This window comes from Chlamydomonas reinhardtii, chromosome 9 (assembly GCF_000002595.2).
Source record: "Chlamydomonas reinhardtii strain CC-503 cw92 mt+ chromosome 9, whole genome shotgun sequence".
NCBI lineage: Eukaryota > Viridiplantae > Chlorophyta > Chlorophyceae > Chlamydomonadales > Chlamydomonadaceae > Chlamydomonas > Chlamydomonas reinhardtii.
In genome coordinates this window covers 5,077,338-5,102,189 of record NC_057012.1, presented here as the reverse complement: position 1 = coordinate 5,102,189, position 24,852 = coordinate 5,077,338, and the positions used below count along the sequence as shown (strand labels likewise).

General features: G+C 66.2%; 6 protein-coding genes across 7 annotated transcripts in view; 3 read left to right on the top strand and 3 right to left on the bottom strand.

Annotated features, from left to right (window-relative positions):
- Positions 1–572: 572 nt before the first annotated feature.
- CHLRE_09g398697v5 (uncharacterized protein) lies at positions 573–1,474 on the bottom strand. Its single transcript, XM_043065903.1, has 2 exons — positions 1,184–1,474; positions 573–1,021 (listed from the first exon to the last, which is right to left on the bottom strand). Exons 1-2 carry the CDS (start codon positions 1,364–1,366, stop codon positions 920–922), a joined length of 285 nt encoding a protein of 94 aa, XP_042921337.1. The 5' UTR covers positions 1,367–1,474; the 3' UTR covers positions 573–919.
- A 198-nt stretch (positions 1,475–1,672) lies between these two features.
- Positions 1,673–4,184, bottom strand: CHLRE_09g398660v5 (uncharacterized protein). The gene has a single exon (XM_043065902.1). It carries the CDS (start codon positions 4,048–4,050, stop codon positions 3,643–3,645), a length of 408 nt encoding a protein of 135 aa, XP_042921336.1. The 5' UTR covers positions 4,051–4,184; the 3' UTR covers positions 1,673–3,642.
- Positions 4,185–4,362: 178 nt separating this feature from the next.
- CHLRE_09g398623v5 (uncharacterized protein) lies at positions 4,363–6,784 on the bottom strand. The gene is made up of 3 exons (XM_043065900.1): positions 6,445–6,784; positions 5,783–5,918; positions 4,363–4,997 (listed from the first exon to the last, which is right to left on the bottom strand). Exons 1-3 carry the CDS (start codon positions 6,453–6,455, stop codon positions 4,965–4,967), a joined length of 180 nt encoding a protein of 59 aa, XP_042921335.1. The 5' UTR covers positions 6,456–6,784; the 3' UTR covers positions 4,363–4,964.
- A 120-nt stretch (positions 6,785–6,904) lies between these two features.
- CHLRE_09g398586v5 (uncharacterized protein) lies at positions 6,905–12,800 on the top strand. The gene is made up of 7 exons (XM_043065899.1): positions 6,905–6,975; positions 7,356–7,488; positions 7,776–7,795; positions 7,959–8,456; positions 9,042–9,160; positions 9,639–9,785; positions 9,920–12,800. Exons 1-7 carry the CDS (start codon positions 6,948–6,950, stop codon positions 10,619–10,621), a joined length of 1,647 nt encoding a protein of 548 aa, XP_042921334.1. The 5' UTR covers positions 6,905–6,947; the 3' UTR covers positions 10,622–12,800.
- A 124-nt stretch (positions 12,801–12,924) lies between these two features.
- CHLRE_09g398549v5 (uncharacterized protein) lies at positions 12,925–18,610 on the top strand. The gene is made up of 5 exons (XM_043065894.1): positions 12,925–13,504; positions 14,035–14,167; positions 14,938–15,170; positions 15,268–15,921; positions 17,876–18,610. Exons 1-4 carry the CDS (start codon positions 13,041–13,043, stop codon positions 15,281–15,283), a joined length of 846 nt encoding a protein of 281 aa, XP_042921333.1. The 5' UTR covers positions 12,925–13,040; the 3' UTR covers positions 15,284–15,921; positions 17,876–18,610.
- Positions 18,611–18,694: 84 nt separating this feature from the next.
- CHLRE_09g398512v5 (uncharacterized protein) overlaps positions 18,695–24,852 on the top strand; it is a 19,766-nt gene continuing 13,608 nt past the window's right edge. The window contains exons 1-4 of one of the 2 annotated variants that reach the window (XM_043065892.1): positions 18,695–18,989; positions 19,124–20,122; positions 21,039–21,793; positions 22,829–23,580. In XM_043065892.1, coding sequence (XP_042921331.1) covers positions 18,807–18,989; positions 19,124–19,825 — 885 coding nt within the window. In that variant the 5' untranslated portion in view covers positions 18,695–18,806 and the 3' untranslated portion in view covers positions 19,826–20,122; positions 21,039–21,793; positions 22,829–23,580. Of the gene's footprint in view, positions 18,990–19,123; positions 20,123–21,038; positions 21,794–22,828; positions 23,801–24,852 lie in introns of those variants that run through there. The other variant, XM_043065893.1, reaches the window with a different exon arrangement.

Genomic DNA, 24,852 nt, shown 5'->3' with positions numbered 1-24,852 from the left:
ATGCGGTGAAGCGGCTGCCTGTGCAGCCGCTGGGGCGCCGCCGGCGGGAGGCGGCCCAGGTCCAGCTTGTGCGCTGGCGACGACAGCAGCCATGGCCTGTGGGGGGCCGCATCGCCTGAAGCAGCGCCGCATGCACGCGCCCGCCCGCGCCGCCGCCGCCTGCAGCCCTCATCTTGAACGCCCAGTCCCGCGCCAGTGCTTGTGGAACCGCCTGATGCGTTGGAGCGGCTGCCTGTGCAGCCGCTGGGGTGCCGCCGGCGGGGGGCAGCACGCAGGGCCTCAGCGGCCGGCGCTGACAGCGCGGCTGAGCCCGAGGGCGCGCGCGACACCGCCACCTGGGCCAACGCCGCGTGCAGTCCTGACCGGCGGCGGTGGCTCGCACCCTGACGCCGCCGGCTTGATACTGTAATGCTGTTACTGCCGCTGGCACGCGTGCTGTCACGTGTGCTGTTGCTAATGCTGTTGTTACTGCTGATGAGGCCGCGCCGATGCTGTTGCCGCCGGCCGCAACGCCCACCGCCGCCCCCGCCTGCGGCTCCTTCGGGGCCCTCCGTGACGGCGGCGCTGCTTGCGAGACGTGGCTGAGGAGGCCACTCGCACCCACCTCCTGCACACCGCATCACACACTGGGCATCGTCAGTCGGCCAATGTCAGAATGTTGCGGGGCACATCAGCACTCCAAGTTGAGGGACTGACATGCAAGTCTAACTTGGTCGGGTCACGCCTTCCCACACACCGGTGGTTGCAGCCGATACCGGGCATGTGGGTCGAGACGATCCAGGAAAGGTGTACTTACGCACTCATCCCAGCCACATAACCACCCAGATGGAAAGTCGAAATGAAGTGCAACCAGACAAAGCGTGGGACATCGCCCCCAACCGCTCCCACCTCCAGCGCCTGCAGATGCTCCTCGCCTCCGTCAGGTCTCCAGAGCCCGTGGGTGTGCCCATCGGCTCCGCCCGCACATGTGGGCCGCCGCAGCGCTCCCACGGCTGCCACGCCAGCAGGTGTTGCGCTTGACCTGAGCACGGGGAAGAGCAACAACGCGGCGCAAGGTCGGCATCGTAGCCACCATACCTACGGTACGATGCAGGCTCAGTTGAATGTTGGCCGGCTCAGCCGCGCCGCCCTAGCACTCGCCCAACAAGCGTCTAAACAAACCACAACAGCCCGCACTACTCACAAGTCGGTCCTCGCAGTCAGAATCCTCATGCCCAGGGCACTTGGACACAGCGCAAACGCAGAGCGCCATCACCAAAGTGAGCATGCCGCCCTCCAGGACGGACAGCGCAACCGCGGACTGCGCCAGGACGGCCACAGCCAGCGAGAACTGGAGCAGGGGAATCATAATGCTAAGGAGCTCCATCTTAGCTCAAAGCTAACAGAACGTGGTGGTACAGGAAACCGGCGGGGCGGGCAGCTGGGGTACCGCTGAGCTCACTTGGTTGTAAGAAGCAGTAAAAAGGCAGAGGGCTCTAGTTGCACAGCACTGGTGAATGGGTGCACATGCAGGAGGCTATGGAGGGATGGGCTTTTATAGCGGGCGGGCGGCATGGGGGCCAGGCTGAGCCGAGAAAGTCAGCGCAATGCAGGCGGTTGTTTGACCCAACCGCGGCTCACCTGTGCCAAAACGCGACCAACGCACAGCGCCGCCTCCAGACCCCAACGCCGCACAAACTAACTGTAATTCAGCATTCTGTACCCAAACCGCGCGGCGCTTACCCACATCCCGCTAGCTCGCACAGGCCGGTGGCCCACATCGCGAAGCCTCCGCCGCACACGCAGGCCCCACCACGCCCCCTCCACCGCCGCACCCACCTCCTGCACCAGCTCGAGCCGATGCGCCGTGCCACCCCCCTGTCCCCAGCGCGCCTCCGTTCCTCTCCCGCACGCCCGCTCCTGCACAGCTAACGCTGAGCTTCTCGGCATAGGAGTCCCCTGCAATGCGGTGCACATGTGGGTAGGACCAAGGAGTGTAAACGGCGACCACAGCTGTTACCACACGTGCGTCCATGTACCCGGCTGCGGGTTGGCTGCGCACACGGCGCATGCCTCCGCCCGCCATCCATGTTCTGCTAGCCTCTGCGTGCCCGCGCCTGCACCGGACATTCCAGTCGCTGCTCAATGTGCATTCACCTGCTTGCCACAACACCAAGCGCTCGGGCACCTACCTGCCCCCTGCTGCATGCCACCGCGCACAGCTGCTGTGGGCAGTCAGCCTGACCCGTACCGCCCTCACGCCTCCTGCCGCGCCAATGCAGCCAGGCCAGGCCACCCGCACTACCGTACTGTCGTTCGCTTGGGCCATGCGGTCTGAAAGGGACAGGAGCGGGGTTCAGGGTGGGTTCAGGGTGGGTGCGCGGGGGTAGGGGTGCGGTGCACAGCCAGAGACAAGGCGAAGCCGGGTCAGGGAGTCATGCACAGCTGGCGACGGCACGCGCTTTGACGCGGCTCGCTTACTACGTCTAGCCCTGCGCGCCTCTCTACCTCCTGTCTGGCCTGCGCAGTGCTCACCTTCCGACTCCTCCGCGGCCCCTTCGCCTTCTGGACCTGTGCCAGGCCGCATCGCCTGAAGCAGCACCGCACGCACGCGCACGCCCGCGACGCCGCCGCCTACAGACCTCATCTTGAACACCCAGTCCCACGCCGCGAGTGTTGGTGGAACCGCCTGAATGCGGTGGAGCGGCTACCTGTGTAGCCGTCGGGGTGCTGCCGGCGGGGGGCGGCACGGGTTCAGCGTGAGCGCTAGCGACGGGCCCTCCGTCGCGGCGGCGCTGCTTGCGAGACGTGGCTGAGGAGTCCACTCGCACCCACCTCCTGCACACCGCATCACACACTGGGCATCGTCAGTCGGCCAATGTCAGAATGTTGCGCGGCACATCAGCACTCCAAGTTGAGGGACTGACATGCAAGTCTAACTTGGTCGGGTGACGCCTTCCCACACACCGGTGGTTGCAGCCGATACCGGGCATGTGGGTCGAGACGATCCAGGAAAGGTGTACTTACGCACTCATCCCAGCCACATAACCACCCAGATGGAAAGTCGAAATGCAGCGCACCCACACAAAGCGTGGGACATCGCCCCCAACCGCTCCCACCTCCAGCAGCGCCTGCAGATGCACCTCGCCTCCGCCAGGTCTCCAGAGCCCGTGGGTGTGCCCATCGGCTCCGCCCGCACCTGTGGGCCGCCGCAGCGCTCCCACGGCTGCCGAGCCAGCAGGTATTGCACTTGACCTGAGCACGGGGAAGAGCAACAACGCGGCGCAAGGTCGGCATCGCAGCCACCATACCCACAGTACGATGCAGGCTCAGTTGAATGTTGGCCGGCTAAGCCGCGCCGCCCTAGGACGACCCTGGCAAGACCCCCAATGCACGAGCTAGCCAGCAGCAGCACCCGAGCGCTCCCGCAGGGCGCTGCGGACAGCTGCAACGCCCACGGCTGCAACGCCCACGCCCATGTTCCGCGTTGTCCAAGGCAATGTCTCCACACGCATCACTCGCTGCCGGTATGCGCTCAGTGGTCCCCTGCTGCGACCTCACGTGCCCCCCATCGCCCCGCAGCCCGGAGCTCAAATAGGGACTCGGCACGCGGTGACCCATCACGCATTCACCCGCGCTGTGCAACTAGAGCCCTCTGCCTTTTTACTGTTTCTTACACCAAGTGCGCTCAGCGGTACCCCAGCTGCCCGCCCCGCCGGTTTCCTGTACAGCCACGTTCTGTTTGCTTTGAGCTACGATGGAGCTCCTTAGCATACTGATGCCCATGCTCCAGTTCTCGCTGGCTGTGGCCGTCCTGGCGCAGTCCGCGATGGCGGTGTCCGTCCTGGAGGGCGGCATGCTCACTTTGGTGATGGCGCTCTGCGTTTGCGCTGTGTCCAAGTGCCCTGGGCATGAGGATTCTGACTGCGAGGACACAGCGCAAACGCAGAGCGCCATCACCAAAGTGAGCATGCCGCCCTCCAGGACGGACACCGCCATCGCGGACTGCGCCAGGACGGCCACAGCCAGCGAGAACTGGAGCAGGGGAATCATAATGCTAAGGAGCTCCATCTTAGCTTAAAGCTAACAGAACGTGGCGGTTCAGGAAACCGGCGCGGCGGGCAGCTGGGGTACCGCTAAGCGCACTTGGTTGTAAGAAGCAGTAAAAAGGCAGAGGGCTCTAGTTGCACAGCGCTGGTGAATGGGTGTACATGCAGGGGGCTATGGAGGGATGGGCTTTTATAGCGGGCGGGCGGCCAGGCTGAGCCGGGAAAGTCAGCGCAAGGCAGGCGGTTGTTTGACCCAACCGCGGCTCACCTGTGCCAAAAGCCCAAAACGCGACCAACGCACAGCGCCGCCTCCAGACCCCAACGCCGCACAAACTAATTGTAATTCAGTATTCTGTACCCAAATCGCGCGGCGCTTACCCACATCCCGCTAGCTCGCACAGGCCGGTGGCCCACATCGCGAAGCCTCCGCCGCACACGCAGGCCCCACCACGCCCCCTCCACCGCCGCACCCACCTCCTGCACCAGCTCGAGCCGATGCGCCGTGCCACCCCCCTGTCCCCAGCGCGCCTCCGTTCCTCTCCCGCACGCCCGCTCCTGCACAGCTAACGCTGAGCTTCTCGGCATAGGAGTCCCCTGCAATGCGGTGCACATGTGGGTAGGACCAAGGAGTGTAAACGGCGACCACAGCTGTTACCACACGTGCGTCCATGTACCCGGCTGCGGGTTGGCTGCGCACACGGCGCATGCCTCCGCCCGCCATCCCTGTTCTGCTAGCCTCTGCGTGCCCGCGCCTGCACCGGACATTCCAGTCGCTGCTCAATGTGCATTCACCTGCTTGCCACAACACCAAGCGCTCGGGCACCTACCTGCCCCCTGCTGCATGCCACCGCGCACAGCTGCTGTGGGCAGTCAGCCTGACCCGTACCGCCCTCACGCCTCCTGCCGCGCCAATGCAGCCAGGCCAGGCCACCCGCACTACCGTACTGTCGTTCGCTTGGGCCATGCGGTCTGAAAGGGACAGGAGCGGGGTTCAGGGTGGGTTCAGGGTGGGTGCGCGGGGGTAGGGGTGCGGTGCACAGCCAGAGACAAGGCGAAGCCGGGTCAGGGAGTCATGCACAGCTGGCGACGGCACGCGCTTTGACGCGGCTCGCTTACTACGTCTAGCCCTGCGCGCCTCTCTACCTCCTGTCTGGCCTGCGCAGTGCTCACCTTCCGACTCCTCCGCGGCCCCTTCGCCTTCTGGACCTGTGCCAGGCCGCATCGCCTGAAGCAGCACCGCACGCACGCGCACGCCCGCGACGCCGCCGCCTACAGACCTCATCTTGAACACCCAGTCCCACGCCGCGAGTGTTGGTGGAACCGCCTGAATGCGGTGGAGCGGCTACCTGTGTAGCCGTCGGGGTGCTGCCGGCGGGGGGCGGCACGGGTTCAGCGTGAGCGCTAGCGACGGGCCCTCCGTCGCGGCGGCGCTGCTTGCGAGACGTGGCTGAGGAGTCCACTCGCACCCACCTCCTGCACACCGCATCACACACTGGGCATCGTCAGTCGGCCAATGTCAGAATGTTGCGCGGCACATCAGCACTCCAAGTTGAGGGACTGACATGCAAGCCTAACTTGGTCGGGTGACGCCTTCCCACACACCGGTGGTTGCAGCCCATACCGGGCATGTGGGTCGAGACGATCCAGGAAAGGTGTACTTACGCACTCATCCCAGCCACATAACCACCCAGATGGAAAGTCGAAATGCAGCGCACCCACACAAAGCGTGGGACATCGCCCCCAACCGCTCCCACCTCCAGCAGCGCCTGCAGATGCACCTCGCCTCCGCCAGGTCTCCAGAGCCCGTGGGTGTGCCCATCGGCTCCGCCCGCACCTGTGGGCCGCCGCAGCGCTCCCACGGCTGCCGAGCCAGCAGGTATTGCACTTGACCTGAGCACGGGGAAGAGCAACAACGCGGCGCAAGGTCGGCATCGCAGCCACCATACCCACAGTACGATGCAGGCTCAGTTGAATGTTGGCCGGCTAAGCCGCGCCGCCCTAGGACGACCCTGGCAAGACCCCAATGCACGAGCTAGCCAGCAGCAGCACCCGAGCGCTCCCGCAGGGCGCTGCGGACAGCTGCAACGCCCACGGCTGCAACGCCCACGCCCATGTTCCGCGTTGTCCAAGGCAATGTCTCCACACGCATCACTCGCTGCCGGTATGCGCTCAGTGGTCCCCTGCTGCGACCTCACGTGCCCCCCATCGCCCCGCAGCCCGGAGCTCAAATAGGGACTCGGCACGCGGTGACCCATCACGCGCCACTACGTGCCGCGCCGCCACGCGCCACGCCACACGCCACGTCACCCCGCCGCTACACTACGAACTGCCACGCGCCGCGCCGCGCCGCGTTCCTACCCCGCCCCGCCCCCAAACATCCCCCGCCAGCACATGCACGCCCAAAGCCAACACCCACCTGCGCCGCATTGCCGGGGAGGCAGGGGCCTGGGCCACGTCCACAGACGGCGGCGGGGCGGGAAAGACCAGCTTGCCCAGCGCGCTAGCAGCTCCCAGCGGCCGCTGAGAGGTACCGCGGGCGCGTTGGCAGAGTTACATCGCTGCCGCCCAGCCTCCTCACGCCATACGCTTCAAGCGCCATATGTTTCGAGCACCATGTGCCGTTTCGTCCAGCTGCCCGCCAAGCTTCCTCCGAACCCTGATCGCCAGACCTGAAGGGCCTCGTTGCCAAGGCGCAGGGTTCCCCGTCCCCCTATGATTGCTACCCAGGACAGCGAAATATACTATAGGCGCTTAACACAGCGGACGTCGGAATGCAGGTTTGTGGCGTCTCGAGCTAAATTCATGCAGGATGAGCTTCATGGCGGGATGGACATGCTCCTGTCTCAGGATGGCACTTCTCCGCACATCATTATGTATGTGAGGCGATATCATTGTTCAAGAAGTGACGCACACATAAATATGGCCGAGCCCACGGCCAGCAGCATCGGCGGGTATTCGGTTCTGTGGCAGCTACGGTTGCGGCGTGACGCAGTCTTACATACAACGCGATCATATGCCTGATAAGAATAAATTATGCAGCCCAGAGCCAGGTCTGGGGCCGTGTGCGTGTTTTGCGTGGCGTGCTCTTAACCTGTCCAGGCAGCCTGCGGTCGCGGCGGAGGGGTGACACTCGCGGGTTTGGCTGCTCTCATCCAGCTCCGGTCGACTAGCCGTGGGCTTCCTTCAAGGCAACGGCTGTAAAGCTTGGGCTCATTTTGAGGTCCTGTGTGTGATGTGCAGGAGGTGGGAGCGAGTGGACTGCTCAGCCGCGCCTCAAGTGGCAAGCAGCGCCGCTTGCGCCGCGTTGTTGCTCTTCCCCGTGCTCAGATCAAGTGCAACACCTGCTGGCTCGGCAGCCGTGGGAGCGCTGCGGCGGCCCACAGGTGCGGGCGGAGCTGATGGGCACACCCACGGGCTCTGGAGACCTGGCGGAGGCGAGGAGCAGCTGGTGGCGCTGGAGGTAGGAGCGGTTGGGGGCGATGTCCCACGCTTGGTCTGCTGGTTGCGCTGCATTTCGACTTTCCATCTGGGTGGTTATGTGGCTGGGATGAGTGCGTAAGTACACCTTTCCTGGATCGTCTCGACCCACATGCCCGGCATGGGCTGCAGCCACCGGCGGTGTGTGGGAAGGCGTGACCCGACCAAGTTAGACTTGCATGTCAGTCCCTCAACTTGGAGTGCTGATGTGCCCCGCAACATTCTGACATAGGCCGACTGACGATGCCCAGTGTGTGATGCGGTGTGCAGGAGGTGCGTGCGGGGCGGCGGTGGGCGTTGCGGCCGCCGGCAACAGCATCGGCGCGGCCTCATCAGCAGTAACAACAGCATTAGCAACAGCACGCGTGACAGCACGCGTGACAGCGGCAGCTTAAGCAGCCTTAACAGTATCAAGCCGGCGGCGTCAATGAGCGCGCCACCGCCGTCGGTCAGGACTGCACGCGGCGTTGGCCCAGATGGCGGTGGCGCGCGCGCCCTCAGGCTCAGCCGCGCTGTCAGCTGAGGCCTGCGTGCTGCCCCCCGCCAGCGGCGCCCCAGCGGCTGCACAGGCAGCCGCTCCACCGCATCAGGCGGCTCCACAAGCACTGGCGCGGGACTGGGCGTTCAAGATGAGGGCTGCAGGCGGCGGCGGCGCGGGCGGGCGCAGCGGTGGCGCTTCGGCGGTGGTCCCCCACAGGGCATGGCTGCTGTCGTCGCCAGCGCTCACGCTTAACCCGTGCCGCCCCCCGCCGGCAGCACCCCGACGGCTACACAGGCAGCCGCTCCACCGCATGCAGGCGGTTCCACCAACACTCGCGGCGTGGGACTGGGTGTTCAAGATGAGGGCTGTAGGCGGCGGCGGCGCGGGCGGGCGCGTGCGTGCGGCGCTGCTTCAGGCGATGCGGCCTGGCACAGGTCCAGAAGGCGAAGGGGCCGCGGAGGAGTCGGAAGGTGAGCACTGCACAGGCCAGCAGCGACGGACAGGAGGTAGAGAGGCGCGCATGGCTAGACGTAGTAAGTGAGCCGCGTCAAAGCGCGTGCCGTCGCCAGCTGTGCATGACTCCCTGCCCCGGCTTCGCCTTGTCTCTGGCTATGCACCCCACCCCTACCCCCGCGCACCCACCCTGAACCCACCCTCAACCCCGCTCCTGTCCCTTTCAGACCGCATGGCCCAAGCGAACGACAGTACAGTAGTGCGGGTGGCCCGGCCTGGCTGCATTGGCGCGGCAGGAGGCGTGAGGGCGGTACGGGCCAGGCTGACTGCCCACAGCAGCTGTGCGCGGTGGCATGCAGCAGGGGGCAGGTAGGTGCCAGAGCGCTTGGTGTTGTGGCTAGCAGGTGAATGCACATTGAGCAGCGACTGGAATGTCCGGTGCAGGCGCGGGCACGCAGAGGCTAGCAGAACAGGGATGGCAGGCGGAGGCATGCGCCGTGTGCGCAGCCAACCCACAGCCGGGTACATGGACGCACGTGTGGTAACAGCTGTGGTCGCCGTTTACACTTCTTGGTCCTACCCACATGTGCACCGCATTGCAGGGAACTCCTATGCCGAGAAGCTCAGCATCAGCTGTGCAGGAGCGGGCGTGCGGGAGAGGAACGGAGGCGCGCTGGGGGCAGAGGGCGGCACGGCGCATGGGCTCGAGCTGGTGCAGGAGGTGGGTGCGGCGGTGGAGGGGGCGTGGTGGGGCCTGCGTGTGCGGCGGAGGCTTCGCGATGTGGGCCATCGGCCTGTGCGAGCTAGCGGGATGTGGGTAAGCGCCGCGCGATTTGGGTACAGAATACTGAATTACAATTAGTTTGCGCGGCGTTGGCGTCTGGAGGTGGCCCTGTGCGTTGGTCGCGTTTTGGCACAGGTGAGCCGCGGTTGGGTCAAACAACCGCCTGCATTGCGCTGACTTTCTCGGCTCAGCCTGGCCCCCCTGCCGCCCGCCCGCTATAAAAGCCCATCCCTCCATAGCCTCCTGCATGTACACCCATTCACCAGTGCTGTGCAACTAGAGCCCTACTGCTTCTTACAACCAAGTGAGCTCAGCGGTACCCCAGCTGCCCGCCCCGCCGGTTTCCTGTACCACCACGTTCTGTTAGCTTTGAGCTAAGATGGAGCTCCTTAGCATTCTGATTCCCCTGCTCCAGTTCTCGCTGGCTGTGGCCGTCCTGGCGCAGTCCGCGGTTGCGCTGTCCGTCCTGGAGGGCGGCATGCTTACTTTGGTGATGGCGCTCTGCGTTTGCGCTGTGTCCAAGTGCCCTGGGCATGAGGATTCTGACTGCGAGGACCGACTTGTGAGTAGTGCGGGCTGTTGCGGTTTGTTTAGACGCTTGTTGGACGAGTGCTGAACGCATGCTGAAAAGGGATGCTGCCGGTCAACGCATGAAACGGGGCGTAACGAGCTGTTCTCTATTCTTGGCGACTCTAGGTCTCCGAGGATGACCGGCCCTCAAGCCCGGCGTCTTCTATCGGCGACAAGATGGACATGCACATCGCAGACCGCGACGGCTTTCCGCCTGCTGACAACGAGCCAAAGCCCAAACTGCTGTGCGCTGCTGAGACTCCTCTGGGCTCGCTGGCTGATGGCTCCCTGAAGCCTGCTGTCACCGCCCCGACCTGCGACACCAACCCCGCCTGCCCGAAGCCCGACGCCATCGACGGTTCCGACACCGACGCCCTCGACTTCACCATTTGCTCCTGCCTGCACGCGAGCGGCTGCCCCCTGGTCATCATCGACCACTCCGCCGACGAGATTGCTCCCTACAAGCCCGCTGGCTCTGGCGCGTACCGCCTGATGTTCCAGACATTCACGAAGCACTGGGCCGGCGTGCAGCAGGCCTGGGACACCATTCAGGCTCTGAAGGCTCGGGCCACGAACCGCCTACAGCAGGCACTGCGCTGCCGTTTCGACATGACCCAGATTGGATCTGATCTGGTGCTCGAGTACCTGGCTCAGACGGTGTGCGAGCTTGAGACCCAGGCTGTGTGGGACCTGCAGGAGGCCGGCCAGTGGGAGGTGGAATGGCAGGTCCGCCTGCAGGCCATGCAGCTGGCGGTGCGTGAGGCAAAGGCCGTGGCCGAGCACGGCTGGCTGGAGAGTGTGGTCTCCGTGCCTGGCTTCGTGGTGTGAAGGCCCTGTGCGGCCGGCCGGCGAGGCGATGGACTGACCTATCAAAAAATCGGTGTTTTTCAACACCACCCTAAATGGCATCCTGGTTTTGAGCTCGGGGTTGGATGGGAACAGGCAACGGACTGCAATCCGTGCAGGCGGCAAGCAATGACGTACGGTACGGTACAGGCAAGGTCAAATCCACAAGGAGTTTCAGTACAGGACCGCTGATGGCACGGAGTGATAGTGCTTGTCTTGAGGAGTCGATTGACGCCACTTTGGTATAAGATGGAGGGGTTTTAACCCCTAAACACCAAGGTTTGTCCGTGTGTGTGTGGGTGTGTGTGTGTTGGGGGGGGGTCGGTCGTCCCCTCTAGGAGTGTCCCGAGGGTTTCGGGGCATGGGGTCTGGCACTTTGTTTCCTACCCCCCCCCGCCCCCTCCACCAGGACCTGAAAGTGAGCCCAAGCTTTACAGCCGTTGCCTTGAAGTAAGCCCACGGCTAGTCGACCGGAGCTGGATGAGAGCAGCCAAACCCGCGAGTGTCACCCCTCCGCCGCGACCGCAGGCTGCCTGACTGGACAGGTTCCGTGGAGCACGCCACGCAAAACACGCACACGGCCCCAGACCTGGCTCTGGGCTGCATAACTCAAATATATCAGGCATATGGTCGTGTTGCATGCTAGACTGCGTCATGCCGCAAGTAACGTAGCTGTCACACAGCCGGCTCCGATGCAGCTGCTGGCCGTGGACCCAGACATATTTCTGTGCACGTCACTTCTAGAATAAATATTTCACCACATAGATATACGTAACCGAGTACGAGAATGCCATCCTGAGCCAGGAGCATGTCCAACCCGCCATGAACTTAGCGTCGAGACGCCACAAACCTGCTTTCTGACGCCCCGCTGTGTTAAGCGTCTATGGCATATATCACTGTCGTGGGTAGCTATCATTCGGGGACGGGGAGCCTGCGTCTCGGCAACGAGGCCCTGCAGGTCTGGCGATTAGGGTTCAGGGGGAGCTCAGCTGGCAGCCGGGCGAACGGCACATGGCGCTTGTAGCATATGGCGTGAGGAGGCTGGGTGGCAGCGATGTAGTTCTGCCGAAGCGCCCACGGTAACTCTCAGCGGCCGCTGGGAGCTGCTAGCGCGCTAGCCCAAGCTGGTCTTTCCCGCCCCGCCGCCGTCCGTGGACGTGGCCCAGGCCCCTGCCTCCCCGACAATGCGGCGCAGGTGGGTGGTGGCTTTGGGCGTGCATGTGCTGGCGGCGGATGTTTGGGGGCGGGGCGGGGTAGGAACGGGGCGCGGCGCGGCCCGTGGCGGTTCGTGGTGTAGCGGCGGCGTGACGTGGCGTGTGGCGTGGCGCGTGGCGGCGCGGCACGTAGTGGCGCGTGATGGGTCACCGCGTGCCGAGTCCCTATTCAAGCTCCGGGCTGCGGGGCGATGGGGGGCACGTGAGGTCGCAGCAGGGGACCACTGAGCGCATACCGGCAGCGAGTGATGCGTGTGGAGACATTGCCTTGGACAACGCGGAACATGGGCGTGGGCGTTGCAGCCGTGGGCGTTGCAGCTGTCCGCAGCGCCCTGCGGGAGCGCTCGGGTGCTGCTGCTGGCTAGCTCGTGCATTGGGGGTCTTGCCAGGGTCGTCCTAGGGCGGCGCGGCTTAGCCGGCCAACATTCAACTGAGCCTGCTGCATCGTACCGTGGGTATGGTGGCTGCGATGCCGACCTTGTGCCTCGTTGTTGCTCTTCCCCGTGCTCAGGTCAAGCGCAATACCTGCTGGCGTGGCAGCCGTGGGAGCGCTTCGGCGGCCCACAGGTGCGGGCGGAGCCGATGGGCACACCCACGGGCTCTGGAGACCTGACGGAGGCGAGGAGCATCTGCAGGCGCTGGAGGTGGGGGCGATGTCCCACGCTTTGTCAGGTTGCACTTCATTTCGACTTTCCATCTGGGTGGTTATGTGGCTGGGATGAGTGCGTGAGTACGTATGCCCTGGATCATCTGGACCCACATGCCCGGCATGGGCTACAGCCACCGGTGTGTGGGAAGGCGTCACCCGACCAAGTTTGACTTGCATGTCAGTCCCTCAACTTGGAGTGCTGATGCGCCCCGCAACATTCTGACATTGGCCGACTGACGATGCCCAGTGTGTGATGCGATGTGCAGGAGGTGGGTGCGAGTGGACTCCTCAGCCACGTCTCGCAAGCAGCGCCGCCGTCACGGAGGGCCCGGGAGGAGCCGCAGGCGGGGACGGCGGTGGGCGTTGCGGCCGGCGGCAACAGCATCGGCGCCGCCTCAACAGCAGTAACAACAGCATTAGCAACAGCACTAGTGACAGCACGCGTGACAGCGGCAGTAACAGCATTACAGTATCAAGCCGGCGGCGTCAGGGTGCAAGCCACCGCCGCCGGTCAGGACTGCACGCGGCGTTGGCCCAGATGGGGGTGTCGCGCGCGCCCTCGGGCTCAGCCGCGCTGTCAGCGCCGGCCGCTGAGGCCCTGCGTGCTGCCCCCCGCCGGCGGCGCCCCAGCGACTGCACAGGCAGCCGCTTCACCGCATCAGGCGGTTCCACAAGCACTGGCGCGGGACTGGGCGTTCAAGATCAGGGCTGCAGGCGGCGGCGGCGCAGGCGGGCGCAGCGGTGGCGCTTCGGCGGTGGCCCTCCACAGGCCATGGCTGCTGTCGTCGCCAGCGCACAAGCTGGACCTGGGCCGCCTCCCGCCAGCGGCGCCCCAGCGGCTGCACAGGCAGCCGCTCCACCGCATCAGGCGGCTCCACAAGCACTGGCGCGGGACTGGGCGTTCAAGATGAGGGCTGCAGGCGGCGGCGGCGCGGTCTTTCCCGCCCCGCCGCCGTCCGTGGACGTGGCCCAGGCCCCCGCCTCCCCGACAATGCGGCGCAGGTGGGTGGTGGCTTTGGGCGTGCATGTGCTGGCGGGGGATGTTTGGGGGCGGGGCGGGGTAGGAACGCGGCGCGGCGCGGCCCGTGGCGGTTCGTAGTGTAGCGGCGGCGTGACGTGGCGTGTGGCGTGGCGCGTGGCGGCGCGGCACGTAGTGGCGCGTGATGGGTCACCGCGTGCCGAGTCCCTATTTAAGCTCCGGGCTGCGGGGCGATGGGGGGCACGTGAGGTCGCAGCAGGGGACCACTGAGCGCATACCGGCAGCGAGTGATGCGTGTGGAGACATTGCCTTGGACAACGCGGAACATGGGCGTGGGCGTTGCAGCCGTGGGCGTTGCAGCTGTCCGCAGCGCCCTGCGGGAGCGCTCGGGTGCTGCTGCTGGCTAGCTCGTGCATTGGGGGTCTTGCCAGGGTCGTCCTAGGGCGGCGCGGCTTAGCCGGCCAACATTCAACTGAGCCTGCTGCATCGTACCGTGGGTATGGTGGCTGAGATGCCGACCTTGTGCCTCGTTGTTGCTCTTCCCCGTGCTCAGGTCAAGTGCAATACCTGCTGGCGCGGCAGCCGTGGGAGCGCTTCGGCGGCCCACAGGTGCGGGCGGAGCCGATGGGCACACCCACCGGCTCTGGAGACCTGACGGAGGCGAGGAGCATCTGCAGGCGCTGGAGGTGGGAGCGGTTGGGGGCGATGTCCCACGCTTTGTCTGGTTGCACTTCATTTCGACTTTCCATCTGGGTGGTTATGTGGCTGGGATGAGTGCGTGAGTACGTATGCCCTGGATCATCTGGACCCACATGCCCGGCATGGGCTACAGCCACCGGTGTGTGGGAAGGCGTCACCCGACCAAGTTTGACTTGCATGTCAGTCCCTCAACTTGGAGTGCTGATGCGCCCCGCAACATTCTGACATTGGCCGACTGACGATGCCCAGTGTGTGATGCGATGTGCAGGAGGTGGGTGCGAGTGGACTCCTCAGCCACGTCTCGCAAGCAGCGCCGTCGTCACGGAGGGTCCGGGAGGAGCCGCAGGCGGGGACGGCGGTGGGCGTTGCGGCCAGCGGCAACAGCATCGGCGCCGCCTCAACAGCAGTAACAACAGCATTAGCAACAGCACTAGTGACAGCACGCGTGACAGCGGCAGTAACAGCATTACAGTATCAAGCCGGCGGCGTCAGGGTGCAAGCCACCGCCGCCGGTCAGGACTGCACGCGGCGTTGGCCCAGGTGGCGGTGTCGCGCGCGCCCTCGGGCTCAGCCGCGCTGTCAGCGCCGGCGTGCTGGCCCCCGCCGGCGGCGCCCCAGCGGCTGCACAGGCAGCCGCTCCACCGCATCAGGCGGTTCCACAAGCACTGGCGCGGGACTGGGCGTTCAAGATGAGGGCTGCAGGCGGCGGCGGCGCAGGCGGGCGCAACGGTGGCGCTTCGGCGGTGGCCCTCCACAGGCCATGGCTGCTGTCGTCGCCAGCGCACAAGCTGGACCTGGGCCGCCTCCCGCCGGCGGCGCCCCAGCGGCTGCACAGGCAGCTGCTCCACCGCATCAGGTGGCTCCACAAGCACTGGCGCGGGACTGGGCGTTCAAGATGAGGGCTGCAGGTGGCGGCGGCGCGGTCTTTCCCGCCCCGCCGCCGTCCGTGGACGTGGCCCAGGCCCCTGCCTCCCCGACAATGCGGCGCAGGTGGGTGGTGGCTTTGGGCGTGCATGCGCTGGCGGGGGATGTTTGGGGGCGGGGCGGGGTAGGAACGCGGCGCGGCGCGGCCCGTGGCGGTTCGTAGTGTAGCGGCGGCGTGACGTGGCGTGTGGCGTGGCGCGTGGCGGCGCGGCACGTAGTGGCGCGTGATGGGTCACCGCGTGCCGAGTCCCTATTTAAGCTCCGGGCTGCGGGGCGATGGGGGGCACGTGAGGTCGCAGCAGGGGACCACTGGGCGCATACCGGCAGCGAGTGATGCGTGTGGAGACATTGCCTTGGACAACGCGGAACATGGGCGTGGGCGTTGCAGCCGTGGGCGTTGCAGCTGTCCACAGCGCCCTGCGGGAGCGCTCGGGTGCTGCTGCTGGCTAGCTCGTGCATTGGGGTCTTGCCAGGGTCGTCCTAGGGCGGCGCGGCTTAGCCGGCCAACATTCAACTGAGCCTGCATCGTACCGTGGGTATGGTGGCTGCGATGCCGACCTTGTGCCTCGTTGTTGCTCTTCCCCGTGCTCAGGTCAAGTGCAATACCTGCTGGCGCGGCAGCCGTGGGAGCGCTTCGGCGGCCCACAGGTGCGGGCGGAGCCGATGGGCACACCCACCGGCTCTGGAGACCTGACGGAGGCGAGGAGCATCTGCAGGCGCTGGAGGTGGGAGCGGTTCGGGGCGATGTCCCACGCTTTGTCAGGTTGCACTTCATTTCGACTTTCCATCTGGGTGGTTATGTGGCTGGGATGAGTGCGTGAGTACGTATGCCCTGGATCATCTGGACCCACATGCCCGGCATGGGCTACAGCCACCGGTGTGTGGGAAGGCGTCACCCGACCAAGTTTGACTTGCATGTCAGTCCCTCCACTTGGAGTGCTGATGCGCCCCACAACATTCTGACATTGGCCGACTGACGATGCCCAGTGTGTGATGCGATGTGCAGGAGGTGGGTGCGAGTGGACTCCTCAGCCACGTCTCGCAAGCAGCGCCGCCGTCACGGAGGGCCCCGGAGGAGCCGCAGGCGGGGACGGCGGTGGGCGTTGCGGCCGGCGGCAACAGCATCGGCGCCGCCTCATCAGCAGTAACAACAGCATTAGCAACAGCACTAGTGACAGCACGCGTGCCAGCGGCAGTAACAGCATTACAATATCAAGCCGGCGGCGTCAGGGTGCAAGCCACCGCCGCCGGTCAGGACTGCACGCGGCGTTGGCCCAGGTGGCGGTGTCGCGCGCGCCCTCGGGCTCAGCCGCGCTGTCAGCGCCGGCGTGCTGGCCCCCGCCGGCGGCGCCCCAGCGGCTGCACAGGCAGCCGCTCCACCGCATCAGGTGGCTCCACAAGCACTGGCGCGGGACTGGGCGGTCAAGATCAGGGCTGCAGGCGGCGGCGGCGCGGGCGGGCGCAACGGTGGCGCTTCGGCGGTGGCCCTCCACAGGCCATGGCTGCTGTCGTCGCCAGCGCACAAGCTGGACCTGGGCCGCCTCCCGCCGGCGGCGCCCCAGCGGCTGCACAGGCAGCCGCTCCACCGCATCAGGTGGCTCCACAAGCACTGGCGCGGGACTGGGCGGTCAAGATCAGGGCTGCAGGCGGCGGCGGCGCGGGCGGGCGCAACGGTGGCGCTTCGGCGGTGGCCCTCCACAGGCCATGGCTGCTGTCGTCGCCAGCGCACAAGCTGGACCTGGGCCGCCCTCCGCCGGCGGCGCCCCAGCGGCTGCACAGGCAGCCGCTCCACCGCATCAGGCGGCTCCACAAGCACTGGCGCGGGACTGGGCGGTCAAGATCAGGGCTGCAGGCGGCGGCGGCGCGGGCGGGCGCAACGGTGGCGCTTCGGCGGTGGCCCCATGGCTGCTGTCGTCGCCAGCGCACAAGCTGGACCTGGGCCGCCTCCCGCCGGCGGCGCCCCAGCGGCTGCACAGGCAGCCGCTCCACCGCATCAGGTGGCTCCACAAGCACTGGCGCGGGACTGGGCGGTCAAGATCAGGGCTGCAGGCGGCGGCGGCGCGGGCGGGCGCAACGGTGGCGCTTCGGCGGTGGCCCCCCACAGGCCATGGCTGCTGTCGTCGCCAGCGCACAAGCTGGACCTGGGCCGCCTCCCGCCGGCGGCGCCCCAGCGGCTGCACAGGCAGCCGCTCCACCGCATCAGGTGGCTCCACAAGCACTGGCGCGGGACTGGGCGGTCAAGATCAGGGCTGCAGGCGGCGGCGGCGCGGGCGGGCGCAACGGTGGCGCTTCGGCGGTGGCCCTCCACAGGCCATGGCTGCTGTCGTCGCCAGCGCTCACGCTGAACCCGTGCCGCCCCCCGCCGGCAGCACCCCGACGGCTACACAGGTAGCCGCTCCACCGCATTCAGGCGTTATCACCAACACTCGCGGCGTGGGGCTGGGTGTTCAAGATCAGGGCTGCAGGCGGCGGCGTCGCGGGCGGGCGCGTGCGTGCGGCGCTTCAGGCGATGCGGCCTGGCACAGGTCCAGAAGGCGAAGGGGCCGCGGAGGAGTCGGAAGGTGAGCACTGCGCAGGCCAGCAGCGACGGACAGGAGGTAGAGAGGCGCGCATGGCTAGACGTAGTAAGTGAGCCGCGTCAAAGCGCGTGCCGTCGCCAGCTGTGCATGACTCCCTGCCCCGGCTTCGCCTTGTCTCTGGCTATGCACACACACCCTACCCCCGTGCACCCACCCTGAACCCACCCTCAACCCCGCTCCTGTCCCTTTCAGACCGCATGGCCCAAGCGAACAACAGTACAGTAGTGCGGGTGGCCCGGCCTGGCTGCATTGGCGCGGCAGGAGGCGTGAGGGCGGTACGGGCCACGCTGACTGTCCACAGCAGCTGTGCGCGGTGGCATTCAGCAGGGGGCAGGTAGGTGCCAGAGCGCTTGGTGTTGTGGCTAGCAGGTGAATGCACATTGAGCAGCGACTGGAATGTCCGGTGCAGGCTCGGGCACGCAGAGGCTAGTAGAACAGGGATGGCGGGCGGAGGCATGCGCCGTGTGCGCCGGGTACATGGACGCACGTGTGGTAACAGCTGTGGTCGCCGTTTACACTTCTTGGTCCTACCCACATGTGCACCGCATTGCAGGGGACTCCTATGCCGAGAAGCTCAGCATCAGCTGTGCAGGAGCGGGCGTGCGGGAGAGGAACGGAGGCGCGCTGGGGGCAGAGGGCGGCACGGCGCATGGGCTCGAGCTGGTGCAGGAGGTGGGTGCGGCGGTGGAGGGGGCGTGGTGGGGCCTGCGTGTGCGGCGGAGGCTTCGCGATGTGGGCCATCGGCCTGTGCGAGCTAGCGGGATGTGGGTAAGCGCCGCGCGTTTTGGGTACAGAATACTGAATTACAATTAGTTTGCGCGGCGTTGGCGTCTGGAGGTGGCCCTGTGCGTTGGTCGCGTTTTGGCACAGGTGAGCCGCGGTTGGGTCAAACAACCGCCTGCATTGCGCTGACTTTCTCGGCTCAGCCTGGCCCCCCTGCCGCCCGCCCGCTATAAAAGCCCATCCCTCCATAGCCTCCTGCATGTACACCCATTCACCCGCGCTGTGCAACTAGAGCCCTCTGCCTTTTTACTGCTTCTTACACCAAGTGCGCTCAGCGGTACCCCAGCTGCCCGCCCCGCCGGTTTCCTGTACAGCCACGTTCTGTTTGCTTTGAGCTACGATGGAGCTCCTTAGCATACTGATGCCCATGCTCCAGTTCTCGCTGGCTGTGGCCGTCCTGGCGCAGTCCGCGGTTGCGCTGTCCGTCCTGGAGGGCGGCATGCTTACTTTGGTGATGGCGCTCTGCGTTTGCGCTGTGTCCAAGTGCCCTGGGCATGAGGATTCTGACTGCGAGGACCGACTTGTGAGTAGTGCGGGCTGTTGTGGTTTGTTTAGACGCTTGTTGGGCGAGTGCTGAGCGCATGCTGAAAAGGGATGCTGCCGGTCAACGCATGAAACGGGGCGTAACGAGCTGTTCTCTATTCTTGGCGACTCTAGGTCTCCGAGGATGACCGGCCCTCAAGCCCGGCGTCTTCTATCGGCGACAAGATGGACATGCACATCGCCGACCGCGACGGCTTTCCGCCTGCTGACAACGAGCCCAAGCCCAAACTGCTGTGCGCTGCTGAGACTCCTCTGGGCTCGCTGGCTGATGGCTCCCTGAAGCCTGCTGTCACCGCCCCGACCTGCGACACCAACCCCGCCTGCCCGAAGCCCGACGCCCTCGACGGTTCCGACACCGACGCCCTCGACTTCACCATTTGCTCCTGCCTGCACGCGAGCGGCTGCCCCCTGGTCATCATCGACCACTCCGCCGACGAGATTGCTCCCTACAAGCCCGCTGGCTCTGGCGCGTACCGCCTGATGTTCCAGACATTCACGAAGCACTGGGCCGGCGTGCAGCAGGCCTGGGACACCACTCAGGCTCTGAAGGCTCGGGCCACGGACCGCCTACAGCAGGCACTGAGCTGTCGTTTCGACATGACCCAGATTGGATCTGATCTGGTGCTCGAGTACCTGGCTCAGACGGTGTGCGAGCTTGAGACCCAGGCTGTGTGGGACCTGCAGGAGGCCGGCCAGTGGGAGGTGGAATGGCAGGTCCGCCTGCAGGCCATGCAGCTGGCGGTGCGTGAGGCAAAGGCCGTGGCCGAGCACGGCTGGCTGGAGAGTGTGGTCTCCGTGCCTGGCTTCGTGGTGTGAAGGCCCTGTGCGGCCGGCCGGCGAGGCGATGGACTGACCTATCAAAAAATCGGTGTTTTTCAACACCACCCTAAATGGCATCCTGGTTTTGAGCTCGGGGTTGGATGGGAACAGGCAACGGACTGCAATCCGTGCAGGCGGCAAGCAATGACGTACGGTACGGTACAGGCAAGGTCAAATCCACAAGGAGTTTCAGTACAGGACCGCTGATGGCACGGAGTGATAGTGCTTGTCTTGAGGAGTCGATTGACGCCACTTTGGTATAAGATGGAGGGGTTTTAACCCCTAAACACCAAGGTTTGTCCGTGTGTGTGTGGGTGTGTGTGTGTTGGGGGGGGGGTCGGTCGTCCCCTCTAGGAGTGTCCCGAGGGTTTCGGGGCATGGGGTCTGGCACTTTGTTTCCTACCCCCCCCTGCCCCCTCCACCAGGACCTGAAAGTGAGCCCAAGCTTTACAGCCGTTGCCTTGAAGTAAGCCCACGGCTAGTCGACCGGAGCTGGATGAGAGCAGCCAAACCCGCGAGTGTCACCCCTCCGCCGCGACTGCAGGCTGCCTGACTGGACAGATTCCGTGCAGCACGCCACGCAAAACACGCACACGGCCCCAGACCTGGCTCTGGGCTGCATAACTCAAATATATCAGGCATATGGTCGTGTTGCATGCTAGACTGCGTCATGCCGCAGGTAACGTAGCTGTCACACAGCCGGCTCCGATGCAGCTGCTGGCCGTGGACCCGGACATATTTCTGTGCACGTCACTTCTAGAATAAATATTTCACCACATAGATATACGTAACCGAGTACGAGAATGCCATCCTGAGCCAGGAGCATGTCCAACCCGCCATGAACTTAGCTCGAGACGCCACAAACCTGCTTTCTGACGCCCCGCTGTGTTAAGCGTCTATGGCATATATGACTGTCGTGGGTAGCTATCATTCGGGGACGGGGAGCCTGCGCCTCGGCAACGAGGCCCTGCAGGTCTGGCGATTAGGGTTCAGGGGGAGCTCAGCGGGCAGCCGGGCGAACGGCACATGGCGCTTGTAGCATATGGCGTGAGGAGGCTGGGTGGCAGCGATGTAGTTCTGCCGAAGCGCCCACGGTAACTCTCAGCGGCCGCTGGGAGCTGCTAGCGCGCTGGCCCAAGCTGGTCTTTCCCGCCCCGCGGCCGTCTGTGGACGTGGCCCAGGCCCCTGCCTCCCCGGCAATGCGGCGCAGGTGGGTGGTGGCTTTGGGCGTGCGTGTGCTGGCGGCGGATGTTTGGGGGCGGGGCGGGGTAGGAACGCGGCGCGGCGCGGCGCGTGGCAGTTCGTAGTGTAGCGGCGGGGTGACGTGGCGTGTGGCGTGGCGCGTGGCGGCGCGGCACGTTGTGGCGCGTGATGGGTCACCGCGTGCCGAGTCCCTATTTGAGCTCCGGGCTGCGGGGCGATGGGGGGCACGTGAGGTCGCAGCAGGGGACCACTGAGCGCATACCGGCAGCGAGTGATGCGTGTGGAGACATTGCCTTGGACAACGCGGAACATGGGCGTGGGCGTTGCAGCCGTGGGCGTTGCAGCTGTCCGCAGCGCCCTGCGGGAGCGCTCGAGTGCTGCTGCTGGCTAGCTCGTGCATTGGGGGTCTTGCCAGGGTCGTCCTAGGGCGGCGCGGCTTAGCCGGCCAACATTCAACTGAGCCTGCATCGTACCGTGGGTATGGTGGCTGCGATGCCGACCTTGCGCCGCGTTGTTGCTCTTCCCCGTGCTCAGGTCAAGTGCAATACCTGCTGGCGCGGCAGCCGTGGGAGCGCTGCGGCGGCCCACAGGTGCGGGCGGAGCCGATGGGCACACCCACGGGCTCTGGAGACCTGACGGAGGCGAGGAGCAGCTGCTGGCGCTGCTGGAGGTGGGAGCGGTTGGGGGCGATGTCCCACGCTTTGTGGGGTTGTGCTTCATTTCAACTTTCCATCTGGGTGGTTATGTGGCTGGGATGAGTGCGTGAGTACGTCTGCCCTGGATCGTCTGGACCCACATGCCCGGCATGGGCTGCAGCCACCGGTGTATGTGTGGGAAGGCATGACTCGACCAAGTTCGACTTGCATGTCAGTCCCTCAACTTGGAGTGCTGATGCGCCCCGCAACATTCTGACATTGGCCGACTGACGGTGCCCAGTGTGTGATGCGGTGTGCAGGAGGTGGGTGCGAGTGGCCTCCTCAGCCACGTCTCGCAAGCAGCGCCGCCGCGACGGAGGGCCCGGAGGAGCCGCAGGCGGGGGCGGCGGTGGGCGTTGCGGCCGGCGGCAACAGCATCGGCGCGGCCTCAACAGCAGTAACAATAGCATTAGCAACAGCACTAGTGACAGCACGCGTGCCAGCGGCAGTAACAGCATTACAGTATCAAGCCGGCGGCGTCAATGTGCGCGCCACCGCCGCCGGTCAGGACTGCACGCGGCGTTGGCCCAGGTGGCGGTGTCGCGCGCGCCCTCGGGCTCAGCCGCGCTGTCAGCGCCGGCCGCTGAGGCCTGCGTGCTGCCCCCCGCCGGCGGCACCCCAGCGGCTGCACAGGCAGCCGCTCCACCGCATCAGGCGGTTCCACAAGCACTGGCGCGGGACTGGGCGGTCAAGATGAGGGCTGCAGGCGGCGGCGGCGGGGGCGGGCGCAACGGTGGCGCTTCGGCGGTGGCCCTCCACAGGCCATGGCTGCTGTCGTCGCCAGCGCACAAGCTGGACCTGGGCCGCCTCCCGCCGGCGGCGCCCCAGCGGCTGCACAGGCAGCCGTTCCACCGCATCAGGCGGTTCCACAAGCACTGGCGCGGGACTGGGCGGTCAAGATCAGGGCTGCAGGCGGCGGCGGCGCAGGCGGGCGCAGCGGTGGCGCTTCGGCGGTGGCCCTCGACAGGCCATGGCTGCTGTCGTCGCCAGCGCACAAGCTGGACCCGGGCCGCCTCCCGCGCTGGCCACAGCTAAGCTTTCCCGCCCCGCCGCCGTCCGTGGACGTGGCCCAGGGCCCTGCCTCCTCGGCAATGCGGCGCAGGTGGGTGGTGGCTTTGGGCGTGCATGTGCTGGCGGGGGATGTTTGGGGGCGGGGCGGGGTAGGAACGCGGCGCGGCGCGGCCCGTGGCGGTTCGTAGTGTAGCGGCGGCGTGACGTGGCGTGTGGCGTGGCGCGTGGCGGCGCGGCACGTAGTGGCGCGTGATGGGTCACCGCGTGCCGAGTCCCTATTTAAGCTCCGGGCTGCGGAGTGATGGGGGGCACGTGAGGTCGCAGCAGGGGACCACTGAGCGCATACCGGCAGCGAGTGATGCGTGTGGAGACATTGACTTGGACAACGCGGAACATGGGCGTGGGCGTTGCAGCCGTGGGCGTTGCAGCTGTCCGCAGCGCCCTGCGGGAGCGCTCGAGTGCTGCTGCTGGCTAGCTCGTGCATTGGGGGTCTTGCCAGGGTCGTCCTAGGGCGGCGCGGCTGAGCCGGCCAACATTCAACTGAGCCTGCATCGTACCGTGGGTATGGTGGCTGCGATGCCGACCTTGTGCCGCGTTGTTGCTCTTCCCCGTGCTCAGGTCAAGCGCAATACCTGCTGGCGTGGCAGCCGTGGGAGCGCTTCGGCGGCCCACAGGTGCGGGCGGAGCCGATGGGCACACCCACGGGCTCTGGAGACCTGACGGAGGCGAGGAGCATCTGCAGGCGCTGGAGGTGGGAGCGGTTGGGGGCGATGTCCCACGCTTTGTCTGGTTGCACTTCATTTCGACTTTCCATCTGGGTGGTTATGTGGCTGGGATGAGTGCGTGAGTACGTATGCCCTGGATCATCTGGACCCACATGCCCGGCATGGGCTACAGCCACCGGTGTGTGGGAAGGCGTCACCCGACCAAGTTCGACTTGCATGTCAGTCCCTCAACTTGGAGTGCTGATGCGCCCCACAACATTCTGACATTGGCCGACTGACGATGCCCAGTGTGTGATGCGATGTGCAGGAGGTGGGTGCGAGTGGACTCCTCAGCCACGTCTCGCAAGCAGCGCCGCCGTCACGGAGGGCCCGGAAGGAGCCGCAGGCGGGGACGGCGGTGGGCGTTGCGGCCGGCGGCAACAGCATCGGCGCCGCCTCATCAGCAGTAACAACAGCATTAGCAACAGCACTAGTGACAGCACGCGTGACAGCGGCAGTAACAGCATTACAGTATCAAGCCGGCGGCGTCAGGGTGCAAGCCACCGCCCGCCGGTCAGGACTGCACGCGGCGTTGGCCCAGGTGGCGGTGTCGCGCGCGCCCTCGGGCTCAGCCGCGCTGTCAGCGCCGGCGTGCTGGCCCCCGCCGGCGGCGCCCCAGCGGCTGCACAGGCAGCCGCTCCACCGCATCAGGCGGTTCCACAAGCACTGGCGCGGGACTGGGCGTTCAAGATGAGGGCTGCAGGCGGCGGCGCAGGCGGGCGCAACGGTGGCGCTTCGGCGGTGGCCCTCCACAGGCCATGGCTGCTGTCGTCGCCAGCGCACAAGCTGGACCTGGGCCGCCTCCCGCCGGCGGCGCCCCAGCGGCTGCACAGGCAGCTGCTCCACCGCATCAGGTGGCTCCACAAGCACTGGCGCGGGACTGGGCGTTCAAGATGAGGGCTGCAGGTGGCGGCGGCGCGGTCTTTCCCGCCCCGCCGCCGTCCGTGGACGTGGCCCAGGCCCCTGCCTCCCCGACAATGCGGCGCAGGTGGGTGGTGGCTTTGGGCGTGCATGCGCTGGCGGGGGATGTTTGGGGGCGGGGCGGGGTAGGAACGCGGCGCGGCGCGGCCCGTGGCGGTTCGTAGTGTAGCGGCGGCGTGACGTGGCGTGTGGCGTGGCGCGTGGCGGCGCGGCACGTAGTGGCGCGTGATGGGTCACCGCGTGCCGAGTCCCTATTTAAGCTCCGGGCTGCGGGGCGATGGGGGGCACGTGAGGTCGCAGCAGGGGACCACTGGGCGCATACCGGCAGCGAGTGATGCGTGTGGAGACATTGCCTTGGACAACGCGGAACATGGGCGTGGGCGTTGCAGCCGTGGGCGTTGCAGCTGTCCACAGCGCCCTGCGGGAGCGC